Here is a 14,581-nt window from a genome sequence, read left to right as displayed (position 1 = left end):
CGATATGACTAAGGTATGATGTGTCGTAAAAACTGATCGATGTGATGGTGAGAGGTGAGAATAGCTTGCACCATTCTCATGCTGGCTTATAGCATCAGCAAAAAAAGTACTTTTATTGATGGCGGAGTTCATAGGCGGCCGCGCCCATGATGCAATGGTTCGCCGCCATTTCATGTATCCCCGCCGCTGCCCGCACCTCGCCCACGGCGACCGCGAGATATTGGAGGCTGCTTGAGATTCTGTTCCACGTCCATCGTTTGTGTAGAGGTGGTAGAAGTCTGTTTTTGTCCTTCTGAATCTTTCATTTCACGTTTCAAGATTGCAATTTTTGCCGGAGGAGATGATGGTATTTTGGGCGTTACGTTTTTGTTAGAGGCTATTTTACCAACTCCGCTATTTTCTCCTTCTGCCTTATTTGTCCGGTTTTGTTCTTTTTTCGGTTGCTTTTTGGTTTGCGTGACGTTATTCTCGGCGTGATCAGAAATGCTATTCTTATCCAGCCGGGCTGAATTGGCTGACTTTTCGCTCTTCTTACTCTTCTTGTTTCCGGATTCCGTTTTCTGACTATCTTTTTGCTTTTGAACCATTGCTTTCGGACCGGTGGGAATTGATGGATCCGAGATGGCTTTTGCCTTGCTTTTTGAGCCGGAAGTGCCTTTTGCTGACTTTGTCTTACCTGTGCGTGATTGCTTTTGCGCCGATGTTCCAGATTTGGCCAATCGTTGTGCACGAAGGTGTTCAAGCAAAGGAGTGCTTTTCGCTTGCTTTTGTGCGTTTTGTGAATCAGCTGATAATGATGTCAAATGCGCCATCAATTGTGCATCCGTTTTCTCTAATTGACCTTGCCCTTTCTCTTGCGCAAGTTCTGCCTCTGTTTGTGTTAAGATACTAACGAATTGTTTATAATGTTCGTCCTCTTCAATTGTGCCAGCCAACGTGTCTGGTTTCTTCCTTCTGACCCCATCTTCTGGCATTCTTTGGAAAGGCGCAAATTCCACCACTGCGAAATACTCGTTCCCTTTTGAGTCCCTGAACAGATGACCATCAAAACCGCGATGAAAGTTGACCAGGTCATCTGTCTTGTGGAATCGAATATATGCACGAGAAAATGTGTGGGGTGAGGCATTACTATCTGCTTGTACACCTCTTCTTGAGCCATCCTTCAGCTTGCCTGGAACAAAGTATGCTTGATCTGCAAATGGTACTTTTGAGGAGGATGATTCAGCCAGGCTACCAGATTTATCCTCTGTAGGTGCGACACCTTTTTGCGATTCTGAACGCAGAACCCAAGGAGAAATAGCTTGCCAGAATATATGCTCGGGTAGATTGGGTGGTAAACGTCTGATGATAACCTTGAGCTTGATCTTTGGGTTGAAATCGCCACTCTCTTTTGCTTCTTTTGCCTCTTTTTTCGTCTTCTTCTTCTTGTTTCTGCGTTGTTTACGCTTTTTTGGTGCTGCTTCCCCTGTATTCTGCTTTTGATCTTCAGCCTTTTCGGCTGGTTCTCCTTTTGCTTCCGCTTCCTTCTTGGCGTTCTTTGAACGATTAGGCCGATTTCGAACCCTCTTTTGACCTGTAGAATCTTTCTTCTCTCCAGTCCGTTTTTCACTCCCCTTTTTCTCATCACCTTTTGGCGACATTCCCGTCTCGCCTTCCATAATGATGACTTTAGATGAGATTTTGACTCATTGGTGTATCCTGATGACAATATATGCGAATTCAATCGACCATAAATGAAGAGAAAAGATGGTGTTCGTGTGAATCAGATGTGAATGAGAAAAAGGCGCGTTCGGACAATCGGATAGAAAAAGTGTTGGTTGTTCCTTAGCACGCCAAAAGCTCCACCACAGTTTAAAAAAAAGCGCCGCCTCCTTTGCTTACAGCCAAAATTATCATTCTCCTTTCCTAACCTCCATCACTGTCATTGGCGTACAAACAAAGAGATGAGGAATACACGGGCATCTGCTGCAGCGAAAGAAGGTGGAGAGGAAGAGACTATACCCGAAGAAGCTGTTGCATCCACTTCACAAATACCCACTGATGATGAACAGCAAGAATCAAATTCAAAAGAGGAAGCGATGGAAAGACGAAAAGAAAAGATGCGTGAATTACGTAAAAAGATGGCAGATTCAACAAAGGCAAACAGAAAAGCAGTTGCAGGTGAAACCAATCAACACAAAAAATCAAATCGAACCAAACCTACAACTGCACGTAAATTGGAACGTGCTGAAAGAATTTTGGATGAGCGTGATGCTGTTGAAAGAGGTGAAGATTTTGAGAGGACGAGATCGTGGCAATATACGATAGAAGAGAATGATAAATGGGAGGAAAAGTTACAGGAAAAAGAAGCCAAGAAAGACCAGGGATATTTGGACGCACAGTCTGCTTCTGAACGGACTTATAATCGTCTAATAGGTCAGATAAAGCCAGAAAGGAATAAGAATAGCACAAATGCTGAAGGATCATCCTCTGAATTAACACAAGAAAAAGGCTTGCAGTACGGAACACATAAACCCGATGATGCTGCGTTGGACAGAGTGGCCGCTCATTTGAATGCTGAAGCGGATGTGCGTTGGAAGAGAAGTCGTCAACGTGCAGACGATCCGGATGCAGGTGTTGATTATATCAATAGCAAGAACAAGCATTATAATAAGAAGATCAAACGCTTCTTTGATCAACATGTGGGAGAGATTAAAGATAGCTTTGAACGTGGAACAGCATTGTGAGATCGCTGAAGTTGTACAAAATGTATAATATATTAATTCATGACATCTATCCGAAATACAGTCATCTTTTTACATGTGTAACTCTGCGCGTTTGGTTCTGATCACATAAAGTCGAGATCATCACCATCATCCAAAGCTTCATCGCCATAAGCACGCATGTCAATAGTGTTCTTTGCGCTTGCTGTTCCGACAGTTTTGGGCTTGGCAGCTTTTGTTGCTTTCGTCACACCACCACCAGATTTCTTTTCTTTCTCTGCACGGGTTTTCTCGTCAGCTATATTCTTCCATGTCGTGCTTTGTTTGCGACAATCAACATCGCGTAAGTTTTCTGATAATAATTTTGCGAAATGAGGGATAAAGTGTTTGTCATAACCAGGTTTGGTTGAGTGTTGTTTGATGAGAGATTTGTATAGATTATCCGAAAATTCTTCCCATTCCTCTTTTGTTGACAGCTTTGTCGGTTTTAGAGAAGCATCTACGGAAGCTGTATTGCTAATCTTTGAAGTACCCAACAAGTTTGCCGCATTTTCAACATCAGCCTTTATTTGCGCTTCTCGTTCTCGCCTTCTACGTTCTAGTGGATCTTCTTCCTCTTCATCTTCTTCATCACTATCAAGTCCTAATTCGGCTTGCCGTCTTTCACGTTCTTCACGTTCTTTAATCTTTTGCTTTACCGTACTCTTCTTTTTAATCGGTGCCAAATTACTCACATCTGGCTTTTCGGGTTCTTCATCTTCTGCATCCCAATCATCCTTTACGTCATCTTCAACATCTTCATCATCGAAGCGTTTACGGCCATAAGCTGGTACATTTGCTTTTGTGGTTGAATTAGGAGCGGCGGCCTTGCTGACTGGAGCAGCTCCGTCATCAGATGATGCGTCTGAATGAAGGCAAAGACTGAAATCAGTAAGGGTTATTCATTTGATCGATTTGTTGCACACTCACCCCAATCGCTCGATGCCATTCTCTCTTTATATCAGATCTGCGGTATGTGGAAGATGAGAAGAATGAAAAATTTAAGTGCAGTTGCAGGCGTAATAATAATGTTAATGCAAGTTACTCTACAGTGTGCCTCTTACAACAAAGGGAAGGCGGTCTGACGCTAGGCGTAGGCTACAGTAATATACGCCTTGCGTGTGCATCAAGACGCGTTCGAGATGCTCTTTTTTAGAAAAATTGTTCATGAATGTTGCTTATGTAACCATCAACAATAAATCACTACTCTAATTTGTGATTTATACTTTTACTCTATGGTATAATACACATCTCAACAGAATAGAAGATTCTCTGTTGTAGATCGTTATTGCCTAGCTAGACTTCTCCCATCGTTGTAAAGCCGACTTGAAGGTCTTCAAAGTAGTACTTATATTATGAATCCTGATAGATAAACTTCACGTTAAATTATTCATTCGTCATTTTTTTCAAGTTGAAAACAAATGAGCGGCAGTGTCTGGCAGACATGTATATGGACTTTATGCTATGAGAGATACACAAGCTTTATTGCAGCATGTATTCAGCTTATACGGAAAATCAATATAGAAAACTGCAATTTCTTGATCTGATCATTTATTCTGCATATTTGTCAAGAAAAGAAAAATAAAACCAATAGAGCGTAGTATGTCCCAGATTTTGTAGCAGAAGTGAAGGCTATCACGGGCTGAGTAATCTCACAGGCAAGCTTCACAAAGAGGTTGACTTTCTTTCTTGTTTATGCTGTCTCAATTTATCTTTATTTCAAGTTTGCCTCAACTTTCAAATTAATCGTGCAGCCGGATTCACTAAACATCATCCTCTCGTTGGCATCTGAGACATCAAGTGAGCATCAAAAGCTGTTCCTACCGTGATTCTGAGGCACAACGGTTCCATTCGGGCACTGCGATGGATGCTGTCCAGTTGAATCAAAGATCTGCTAATCGGGATCACGTGTTCTACGAGTGAATGATGCCCCCGCACCACTGTGAAAAGGAGATTTTGACTGCAGGGGTACTAGCGTGCGATGAATTGAACGCGTTTGCCTCAGCTTAAGTCCGAAAGCCTTGATTGTGTGAGATCCTTTAGATTAAGCTATATCATTAAATGTTTTGCATGAAGGGTATGTTACGTGCATGAAGTACTTGAAGCGTCGATCACATTCATCTCAGGCGTGAATGGAAATTTAAAGTTTTAAACTCCTCTCCTCCAACAGCATCACAACAATGTGGCACTTCAGGCTCGTACACTGCAGCACAATGAACGATCAAATCACCGTACAACATTCTTACCCTTGATTTCCATGATGATCAGCATTGCAGCCAATATGCACTTGTTTCCATTAAAAAGGAAAAAATGGCTGAATCAATAAATCGGTTCCTGTTTAGGTGATTGTAATTGAATCAAAATTGACCGTGGCATGCATATGAACAGCACATCAATGTGTTATTGATCAAAAAGATGGCGTAAGAGAGCATGCATACATGAATGGATGTATTGACACAATGCAAGTATCCTTTTTGATGACATCTTTTTTACAATGCACGTTTCTCGCCTTACAGTAGAGATATTTCTACTTGTTCCTTATGGCTCGGTCTATTGTCCGTCGTATTATCAATCAAATCCGTACACGGCAGAGCAACAGCGTTCGAAAGAATTTCCATTAAGATCTGTATGTGCGTTAGACGTATGTTTACATGTCTTGCGGTATTGTTCCCTCTAAAGCAACAAGAGAGCAACACGGTGATCTATCTCGCCTTGTTTCCAATAAACAATTCAGTGGTGTGTTTTTCTTTTTGTTGCTTACGCCTTTCCCTGCTACAACTCCGGCTTTGCTTACACCTCCTGATCCTATCAATCCCTCTCGCTTATCCTTCCTCGCCACCTCCTTCAACCTCTCCCTTCCTTTGCAACCTAGTCCCCCCTTTTTGCCTTTGCCGTCTTCTCTTTGACCTTTTCATTGCAATTGCTAGCGATTAATATATCGCCTTTTACGCTCGTTTCTAATCCGCCTTGCTTCAACTATTGCGACAATCCAAACCACCTTGCAATCAAGCATTCAATCGAGTTTAAACACCAATCGACTCGATCTTTCATCGCCCAAACAACCATCTTTAAGCTCCCAACACGATTCTCTAGACTCACAGTCTTTCCTCAACCTCTTCCGTAGAGGTTTGAGTCGCCCTTTATCGATCTGGAACACCTCAGCCTCAGTCATACTCGTACAAGATGTCAACACATAGACGTGCACCAGGTGTACCCGATGTACCACCCTTTCGAGGTGCTGGCCCTTTACAGGCCAGAGGTGTGCCAAATCAGACCATGAACCCTACAGATCCAAAATTCATCGCCTCAAAAGCGGCACCAGCACCACCTTCAAAAGCAATGCCACCGCCAAAAGCCGTATCGGCGCATACATCCTCACAACAAAAGAGGCCTCAACCTTCCGCAACATCGTCACGCGAAGGTAAAGCATCTTCTTCATCACAGCAAAGTAGAACGCAAACGTCTGCCCGTGGTGGTGCAAGTGAAGGTGAGCCAAGACCTAGCTCAAGACTTGCTAATGAGAAAAAGAAGGATTACAAAGATCCTCCTTTCATCGGTCCTTGGAAATTGGGCAAATTGATCGGTCAAGGTGCCAGCGGTCGCGTTCGTCATGCTGTTAACACATCAACCGGATTGCAAGCAGCAATCAAAATTGTACCAAAACAAATTTTAGCCCACAGTAGGATGAGCATCGGAGATGTGACTGCAAAACAAGATAAGATGACACTTGGAATAGAGAGGGAAATCGTCATTATGAAATTGATCGAACATCCAAATGTGCTCGGTTTGATGGATGTATACGAAACCAGCAAAGAGCTTTACCTCATCCTCGAATACGTTGCTGGTGGTGAATTGTTCGATTACCTCGTTTCAAAAGGTCGTTTACGTGCGCCCGAAGCTCGCGCATACTTCCGTCAAATCATCTTCGGTCTTCACTATTGTCATAGCTTCAACATCTGCCATAGAGATTTGAAGCCCGAGAATCTTCTTCTAGACGGTAGCAAGAGAATGGTCAAAGTTGCCGATTTCGGTATGGCAGCCTTGCAACCTAACGAAAAGATGCTAGAAACCAGTTGCGGTTCTCCCCATTACGCTTCTCCGGAGATTGTAAGCGGAAAAAGTTACAAAGGAACTGCAAGCGATATTTGGAGTTGCGGTATCATCCTCTTTGCCCTTCTTTGTGGTCGTTTGCCTTTTGATGATCCAAACATTCAGACTCTTCTCGGAAAGGTCCGCTTGGGCAAGTTCGACATGCCCGATTATCTTGAAAGAGATGCAAAGGATTTGATCTCGAAAATGCTAACAGTCGACCCAGAAAAGCGCTTGAAAATGCGCGATATCATGAGACATCCTTGGTTCACCGACAATGGTCAACTTTCCAGTACTAATCCTGTTTCGACTGATCTAGACAAATTGGCCGAAGAAGAGCTTGACATGAACAATTTGGATATGGATATCTTGAGCAACTTGAAGACCTTATGGCCAGAATTTTCACAACAAGATATTATCGAACAATTGATGAGCAAAGGTCCAAATTGGCAAAAGACCTTTTACTCCCTCTTGGTTCAACATCGTGAGAACTATTCCGGAGATGATGATGAAGACGATGACGAACCAGAGAGCGTTCAGCCCGTGGCAAGCTCAAGCCCGGCAAAGGGAAATACTTTGGGTCTATCGCTGGGTATCAACGCAAGCAGACCTGTTTCGCCTGCTGTTGCTGCTCCGATCGCTGTGCCTCCTCCGCAGACTGCTCGTGTGAATGTCAGTCAATCACCAAGACCAGCAAGTATGGTTCAGCAATCACCCGTGATCAGCTCTGTTGCGGCTGGTTCTCCTAGAATACACGTCACCAACAATGACGAGAACAGAAGGCCTGTTTCTATGGTGGCTTCTCCTCCAAGTTCTCCACGAAGACCTCTTCCTTCTCCTACAATGCAGTCTCCCACACATTCACCAGTCAAAACCATGCAATCACCTGCTTCTGGCTTCGGAAGTGCAAAGCATGCTCAACAAATGTTGCAACAGAATGATCACTTAAGCTCACCTGTTAGACCTGCTCATGACCGTGCAAGAAGTGATAATGTGGTTCCAGGTCGTTCAGCATCCCCTACTACACCCAATCGCAACCGCCTTCGCTCAAGCTCTGTTGCAGATGACTCTACGCCAAAGCAAAATGTGCCACCACGTCCTAGTTCAAGAGCCAATACTGTACGCCCTCAAAGCGCACAAGGCCAAAGAGGCGATGATGGACGATCACCAACTGTACAGTTGCCAGGACAAGCAATGGGAAATGCTTCTATGCAACAATTCTTCCGTGAAATTGCTGATGAATTGGCCAGTATTAGGGTCAATGGAGAAAGACCGGTAAGCTTGCAACGTAAGCTTGAACAATTGGAAAGAATGGCAGCAGATGTACGCAGTGAAGCACGCAGAAGTCAATCTCCTGTCGGACGTACACGCTCACCACGTCGTGATGATGATCCGATGGCGCAATTCGATGATGCAGAAGATGATGTGGAAGATGCCTACAGTGTTCGCAGTGGAACGGCTTCAGAAGCAAGTAGCAATCCTTATTCGCCTGCCACTCCTATGACTGAACCATACTCACCTGCTCTACGAACTAAACCATTGGCCGTTGCTGACAAGGACTTGTACAACGGTGGAAGACTACCCGGCTCTGTTGCAATGTCAACAGCAAGCGGTAGTGGTTCGGGCGCCCGTACAACAAGTAGTGCAACCACACAATCTAGTTCAAGTACCAGTAGCAATGGCTCATTGGGAAGACGCAGAAGTCTATTGCTACGTATGAAGAGTCAAAAGAGCAAGAATCAAGCTGCTCAAGTGACTCAAGAGAATGCGAATTCAACTTTGGCCTATGAGCGTTTGCAAGAAGCAGGCGCAATGGCTCAAAAAGGCTCAAAACTTCAAACTCGTAACCCTGGACTTGGTTTGGATATCGGATCACCTGCTTTGGGTAATGTTGGAATCAAGAGTCCCACCTTAAGTACTTATAGCGCTGCAAGTAGTGCTCCTCCTACCCCGTCTACTCCTAGTTCAGCCTTGATGACGCCTGGCTCACGGTCATCATCAGGAGCAAGTCCTAAGCAAAGCTGGTTCGCAGGCTTGTTCAACTGGAAGCCCGCAACGTGCACATTGATGAGCGTAGAAAACTTCTCAACGACACATGCTGAAGCAAAGAGACTATTGCAAAGTTGCGGTGCACGAGTATTTGTTGAAGATAGTGAAAATACAGGAACATTAAAATGCAGTCTTGCAGAAGTACGTACTGGCGTTCAAGGAGTTCAATCAACCGAATCTCATCAATCTGCCAAACCGTTACGATTCCGAGTTGAATTTCAAATCTTGCCAATGTCATCAACAGCTTCACCTGCTTTGGGTAGCTCAACACCACGCAGTATCGGTTCTGCAGCTTCTCCTAATCTTTCTGCAAATGGTGTGGCATATGCAACCAGTGTGACATTGGTACAAGAAAAGGGAAGTTTGAGTACATTTAAACAAATTTATCATGCTATGCGTGATGTTTGGGTATTGGATGTTCCAACTTCAAGTCCTGCAATGAGCAATGTAAATTCACCCAATCCTGGAATCGCTCAAGTTGGCTTGGGTGTTTCGATGAGAGGCGCTTCTGCTGATCATGGCGCAAACGGTGGAGGTGGTTTGCTAAGCCCTCGTTTCAGGTGATTTGGAGGATTTCAGTTGTCACCTTGTCTTGTAGCATCACCATGACCGCTTCTTTTTTTCTCTACTCTTTACACATTTTTTCCAAAGGTCACATTCATTTTTTTATTTATCTGTCACGCATCAAAAGTCACTCACGCTCATTCCTTAACCCTATCGTCTTTTGTTTATTTTCAAGATATTCAAATTTTTTCTTTCTAACCTTTTGGAAGATGTATGTATATTCTTCCTTCTCTCATTTCTCTCGTACTTTTATTGCATATAACATCATTCAATTTTTACAATATTCTCATTATGAAACAGTCTGTGTGATGATCTGCACATAATTTTCTTCAAGCCTGCATTGTGTACAATTAAATAGAAACAGTGAATAAGTCAACATCATACAAAATTCATTCCCTTCCCTTTTTGGTTTTCTTTTTTCAGCTTCAGGCTGCTTTGACATCAATCATTGGATCGAATTGCCAAAAGCGTTTTTGTGTTTCTAATGCACTTTCTGCATTACCGTTCTTTGTGATTTCATTCTCGCTTGAGATTAATTTCGCTGCAGCCAAGATATCCAACAAGCCACCTGCTAATAATTGATTCTTGGTGGATTCAGTATCGTTTTGAGCATTTGTGGGTAATGCTGACGATACTTGCTCTTCCACACTTTCCTTTATAGCTCCTGCATCTCCAGCAATGGTTGCCAACATCTTCAATCGTGCTAATTGATCGATTCTTTGCTTCATTCGTTTCAGCCCACGTTCACCAGAAGCATAGCCTGGTGGTTGTAGTTGAACAGATTCGATCACAAGACTTACGCCATCATGAGTGTTACCCCAACTTCTCGTCTTCACTCCGCCTCTTTGACTACCTTTATAAGCAATCAATTGAGGCGCAACACGTAAAACAACGGAAATGTCCATCGTCTTGTCTAATCGTTCATTTCTTCCTTTGATCGATTCAGGAGAAAGATTGATAACTTGATCAACATCTTGTCCCGGCACTGTCGCAGAAAGGATGGCATTGTCATTCTCTTCCAATTCACCATTTCTTGCACGTGCAGCCAAATCATCCGTCATTCGTTTCCATGCATTCACCGCCTTTCCTGGAGGAACCCAAGCAGGTACACTTTCAAGATTTGGTCCTAGCAGGTAACCGGAATGCAAGCACATCATCACAACATCGCTGTCATCCGTGTAAACATCCGTGCCCCATGCTTTGCGTTTCAAAAAAACATCATTGTTCCAAAATGCAAACGCATCAATATCAGCATCAGCTTCCGAAACATTTGTAGCATCGCCATTTGCATTTCCATTTGTAGGCGCGTTTGGATTCGATTGTGCTTTGTCGGAATCATTATTCGATTCCGAATTCACAGCCCATCGACCATGCATGATACCTTCTAAATCCTTTTCGCTTTGTGGCCCGACACCTAAAGCTCTACCCGGAATGCGCACTTCCAAAGTTGCTCCAACGTTTCTACGTAAAAGATCTCCAGGCAAAAGAGGTATCTTGCGTGCATCATAGATGAAACTGCCAAGATGTTTTCCGAACGGAATACTGTACTCCGAATCAGCATTGATCAAATGTTCTTCTTGTACACTTTGTGCTGTATTCGCTCCACTGATCAATCCTCTTGGCGCTTCGATTGCTTCTTTCAATGCAACTCGAACAGCATCACTGTCAACTTTGGGTCCAACATTAAAATCTTTCGAAGGTACCAAAGGTCTGCCAGTCGTTGTTGGTCTTTGCTTCTCCAGTCTAGGCGGCAGCAAGCCACGAGCGGGACCTGGCATGACCGGACTTACAGATCGATGAACTTGCTTTGGCGGTTGAGAGCCAGGTGGTGGGCCTTGTTGCTGATTGATTGATCTTTGTGAAACGTTTCCTTTGTTCTCTAGATGCATCGAAGATTTCTTTGCATGTCCTTGTGACGGAGGACCGGGCTCACGACGAGATTGTGGGTTTTGCATCTGTGGTGGACGTTGCTGCATCATCATTGGCGGTTCTTCATATGGTCCCATTGCATGTCTATAGCCAGCCTCTGTCATATGAGGAGGCGGAGGAGGATGTCCATGACCTGCAAATCCTCCTCCACGTACTTCATCAACATCCATTTCCATCGGACGACCTTGATTGTCATAGGCATGATAGCCTGGCTGATTATACATCTGCTGTTGATGTTGTGGAGGAGGGCCTGGACCGAAATGTTGCTGTTGCATCCCACTTCCTGGAGGCGGTCCGAGATTTGCTCCTGGTGGAGGAGGCGTTGTACCACGATAGTAGCCTGGAGGTGGTGCTCCACCGAATCCACCTGGACCAGCTTGATGTTGTTGAGAATGTGGTGGAAGAGGCGGCGGTTGCTGTTGCATTTGTGGTTGTGGTTTTGGAGGCTTGGATTGAGCCCTACCTCCCTGCTGCGATGTGGATGGTGGAGGCGGAGAAGATGGACGCAAAGGCATAGTACGTGCTAAAGGACTAGGCTGACCACCAGGTCCAGGAGGAGCTTGCAATCCATCGCTGCGCTGGCGTCTGTGACCTTCTTGACCAATCGGACTTGCACCTCTACCGCTCAAGTTGGAGCGTTGCCCAAACGGTGAATTTTGACGCTCTCCAGCCCCTCCTAATGGCATCATACCCACTTTTGGACTTCTAGTATTTCCACCTGCACCCCATCTTTGCTCTTGCGCTCGCCAGGCGGCTGCTTGTTGTGCAGCTTCTTCAGCGATAGGTCCACTCCATTTCCTTCTTGCCAAATTGGCAGCTGCAGCTTCCGAAATTGAGATTGCATTGACATTGTTTGGATTAACAGAATTACTTCCATTCGCACTTCCGTTGGAAGTACGACCTTGCAATGGTGGACCATTGTCTCCTTTTGGTGGTGAACTTTGCCCTGCTTCCAACCGTCTACGTTTCTCAGCAGAATTCATCACTGAATCTGATTCTGGTGCAAAATCGTGCGCAACACTAGAAGCACGTCCTCCGCTTGGACCCAAGATCGAGCTCATACTCATCACATCAGCTCTTTGCGTAGGCGATGCTTGTTGAGGCGGTAAAGGCGCATGTCCCATTGACGTTGGCGGTGATTCACTTGCTGGACGCTTTCTGCTATCCATGGATCTGGGAGGCGGGTTGATCATTTCGGCATTGCGACCATATGGACCCATACTTTCACCACGATATGGCCCAGGGCCAGGACCGCCCATACGACTGGCATTCGAACCTGGCGCAGATCCCATGCTTCGTGGTGGAGATCTAATCGCCATTCCTTCTTTGGCTGATTGTGCTCCCCAGCTCGGTATTCTATGATGTCCACTGCTGGATTGACTATTCATCTGATTAGGATTGCCTGGATGATTGCCTAAACCTTCGCTGCTACTTCTGCCTGATTCGTGCGAAAGCGCCGGCAAGCGTGGTGAAGTATGATGAGAAGAAGCATTTGGATGATGCATGCCATGTGAGCTTGATTGATTTGGATGCATTCTAGGAACCATAGAAGGCGGTGCTGACATTGGTCCTGCAGCAACTGGATCCCAAGGCGATGCTCTACTTCCAACATCACCACTTCCTACATTTCTCGAACTTGGTGGAGGCGGCGTTCTCGGCCTTTGAGAAGGTGAAGACGGATGTGAGAAATGCGGTGGAGGATTTTGACCGAAATTTCGTCCGCGATCATCGATCGATCGAGAAGGCGGAGGTTGGTGTGATTGTTGTTGACGCGAAGAAGGAGGCGGAGGTCCATACTTTCTATCATCCATCCAATGACCCACACGATTCCCATATTCATCGCCCCGATCTCTGGCCGAGCCAGGATAACGTGATTGAGGGTGAGAAGGTGGATAATTTACTTCTCGCATCTCTAAGCCTGCACTGCCAGTATTGCCTCTATGCCAATTATCTTCATGATGTGAATGGTTACTCATCCCGCCAGGCGAATGTGGAACGGATCGTGCAATAGATGCTCTTGTCTGCTCTGGACTTCTGCTCGGGCCGCGATTGCTAAAGCCAGAGGAACCAGGTGGAGGAGGTGGTGGTGGCTGTTGCGAAGAGCCACGACCTTGATATGCTGTAAGAGATGAATGGGGAGAAAGTGTCAGTACAGGGTAAAATTAGATTATCTGCGCCCAAGTAGTGAGAATGAAAATAAAGGCAGCGGACGATCGGAGCGAAAGGTTCCTTTACGCCACGCAAAAAAGAGCCGTTATGAGAATTGGCAAAAATGTCAAATGAAGTCCCACAATTGCCGATTGACTTTATTTTTACTTCAACCAATAGATATGCTCCGCATCGATCTGGTTCAAATTGCGGTTCCGGCGCCGGCGCCGTTTAATGACGACTTTTGTGGTGGACTTGCATTTTGTTTTTGGCAAAAGATGTGTGGATCATGTACAGCAATAGCAATCATTCTGACATTCCTTCTCCGTTTTCTTCGTTCCGTTCTAATTTCCCCAGATAGGTACCGCCCTTTGTTCATAATACTCCCCGAGCGCTGTGTGATGTGCAAAGTGAAATCGAATGATACTTACGATACATATTTGGAATAGTATTATTAGCTAATGAATAATCGGAACGTGTTGTTGAGCAGGATGATTTACAGTGTTGTTAATGTTGCAAACGATGACTTGAATCTGTTTTGCTGTACACCTGACCCTCCCTCTGACAAAGGCTGCCTTACAAGCCGAGAATTGATTGTGGATGAATCTCTGCAGTGTCACCTCTGTTCCAATCTATTATGTCGAGCGGATGATGCTGTTCGAGAGGAAGCTTAAGATCCGAAGAAAGATGATAGATGAGGGTGAGAAATGATAATCCAACTCTCGCAATCGGTTCCGGTGAAATGGATGAAAAACAAAGACACATTAAAAGATGAAAGAGAGGGCCGGCCATCTTCTTCCTTCGTTAGACGTGCAGATGCATTCAATCATTCATTTTACCTGTGCACACATTCACTGTTCTCCTTACTTTTTTCTGTCCTTTTTTTTCATTCTTCTGCTTTGCGCACAGCGCGCTGTCATCAATCCACATACATACTGTATCCCTTCCACTTGCATAGACTAGTTATTGTGCGTGTAATTTATTTTAGCCGCCGCCCGTTTTGCTCTCTCCTGTCTTGTGGCGTATGGAAACCCTACCGTAAGCGGATGAAGAGAAACAAG

General features: G+C 44.8%; 6 protein-coding genes across 6 annotated transcripts; 2 read left to right on the top strand and 4 right to left on the bottom strand.

Annotated features, from left to right (window-relative positions):
• Window positions 1-170: 170 nt before the first annotated feature.
• FA14DRAFT_183631 (uncharacterized protein) lies at window positions 171-1,803 on the bottom strand (the record flags this gene model as incomplete). The annotated part of the gene is made up of 1 exon (XM_025501329.1): window positions 171-1,803. Exon 1 carries the CDS (start codon window positions 1,656-1,658, stop codon window positions 171-173), a length of 1,488 nt encoding a protein of 495 aa, XP_025358119.1. The 5' UTR covers window positions 1,659-1,803.
• A 42-nt stretch (window positions 1,804-1,845) lies between these two features.
• On the top strand, window positions 1,846-2,806 carry FA14DRAFT_159682 (SYF2-domain-containing protein). Its single transcript, XM_025498324.1, has one exon. It carries the CDS (start codon window positions 1,944-1,946, stop codon window positions 2,724-2,726), a length of 783 nt encoding a protein of 260 aa, XP_025358118.1. The 5' UTR covers window positions 1,846-1,943; the 3' UTR covers window positions 2,727-2,806.
• On the bottom strand, window positions 2,737-3,721 carry FA14DRAFT_142388 (translation initiation factor eIF3 subunit). The gene is made up of 2 exons (XM_025497173.1): window positions 3,672-3,721; window positions 2,737-3,606 (listed from the first exon to the last, which is right to left on the bottom strand). The coding sequence occupies exons 1-2, from the start codon at window positions 3,688-3,690 to the stop codon at window positions 2,828-2,830; spliced, it is 798 nt and encodes a 265-aa protein (XP_025358117.1). The 5' UTR covers window positions 3,691-3,721; the 3' UTR covers window positions 2,737-2,827.
• Window positions 3,722-6,080: 2,359 nt separating this feature from the next.
• Window positions 6,081-7,304, top strand: FA14DRAFT_116863 (Pkinase-domain-containing protein; the record flags this gene model as incomplete). Its single annotated transcript, XM_025496197.1, has 1 exon — window positions 6,081-7,304. A coding segment is annotated over one exon (1,224 nt), but the record flags the coding sequence as incomplete, so codon positions are not given.
• A 2,398-nt stretch (window positions 7,305-9,702) lies between these two features.
• FA14DRAFT_159679 (uncharacterized protein) lies at window positions 9,703-14,273 on the bottom strand. The gene is made up of 2 exons (XM_025498323.1): window positions 13,952-14,273; window positions 9,703-13,491 (listed from the first exon to the last, which is right to left on the bottom strand). Exons 1-2 carry the CDS (start codon window positions 13,956-13,958, stop codon window positions 9,869-9,871), a joined length of 3,630 nt encoding a protein of 1,209 aa, XP_025358115.1. The 5' UTR covers window positions 13,959-14,273; the 3' UTR covers window positions 9,703-9,868.
• FA14DRAFT_19506 (uncharacterized protein) lies at window positions 13,999-14,348 on the bottom strand. Its single transcript, XM_025501986.1, has one exon. It carries the CDS (start codon window positions 14,310-14,312, stop codon window positions 14,097-14,099), a length of 216 nt encoding a protein of 71 aa, XP_025358114.1. The 5' UTR covers window positions 14,313-14,348; the 3' UTR covers window positions 13,999-14,096.
• Between the last annotated feature and the right edge of the window lie 233 nt (window positions 14,349-14,581).

The sequence above is a fragment of the Meira miltonrushii genome (genome assembly GCF_003144205.1).
Source record: "Meira miltonrushii strain MCA 3882 unplaced genomic scaffold FA14scaffold_1, whole genome shotgun sequence".
NCBI lineage: Eukaryota > Fungi > Basidiomycota > Exobasidiomycetes > Exobasidiales > Brachybasidiaceae > Meira > Meira miltonrushii.
The sequence above is the reverse complement of the archived record's forward strand: the minus strand, read 5'-3'. Positions and strand labels throughout refer to the sequence as shown.

Excerpts from the sequence above, each read along its gene's own strand:
- FA14DRAFT_159682 (XM_025498324.1), top strand. The coding sequence starts at position 1,944 with ATGAGGAATACACGGGCATCTGCTGCAGCGAAAGAAGGTGGAGAGGAA.
- FA14DRAFT_19506 (XM_025501986.1), bottom strand. The coding sequence starts at position 14,312 with ATGGCCGGCCCTCTCTTTCATCTTTTAATGTGTCTTTGTTTTTCATCC.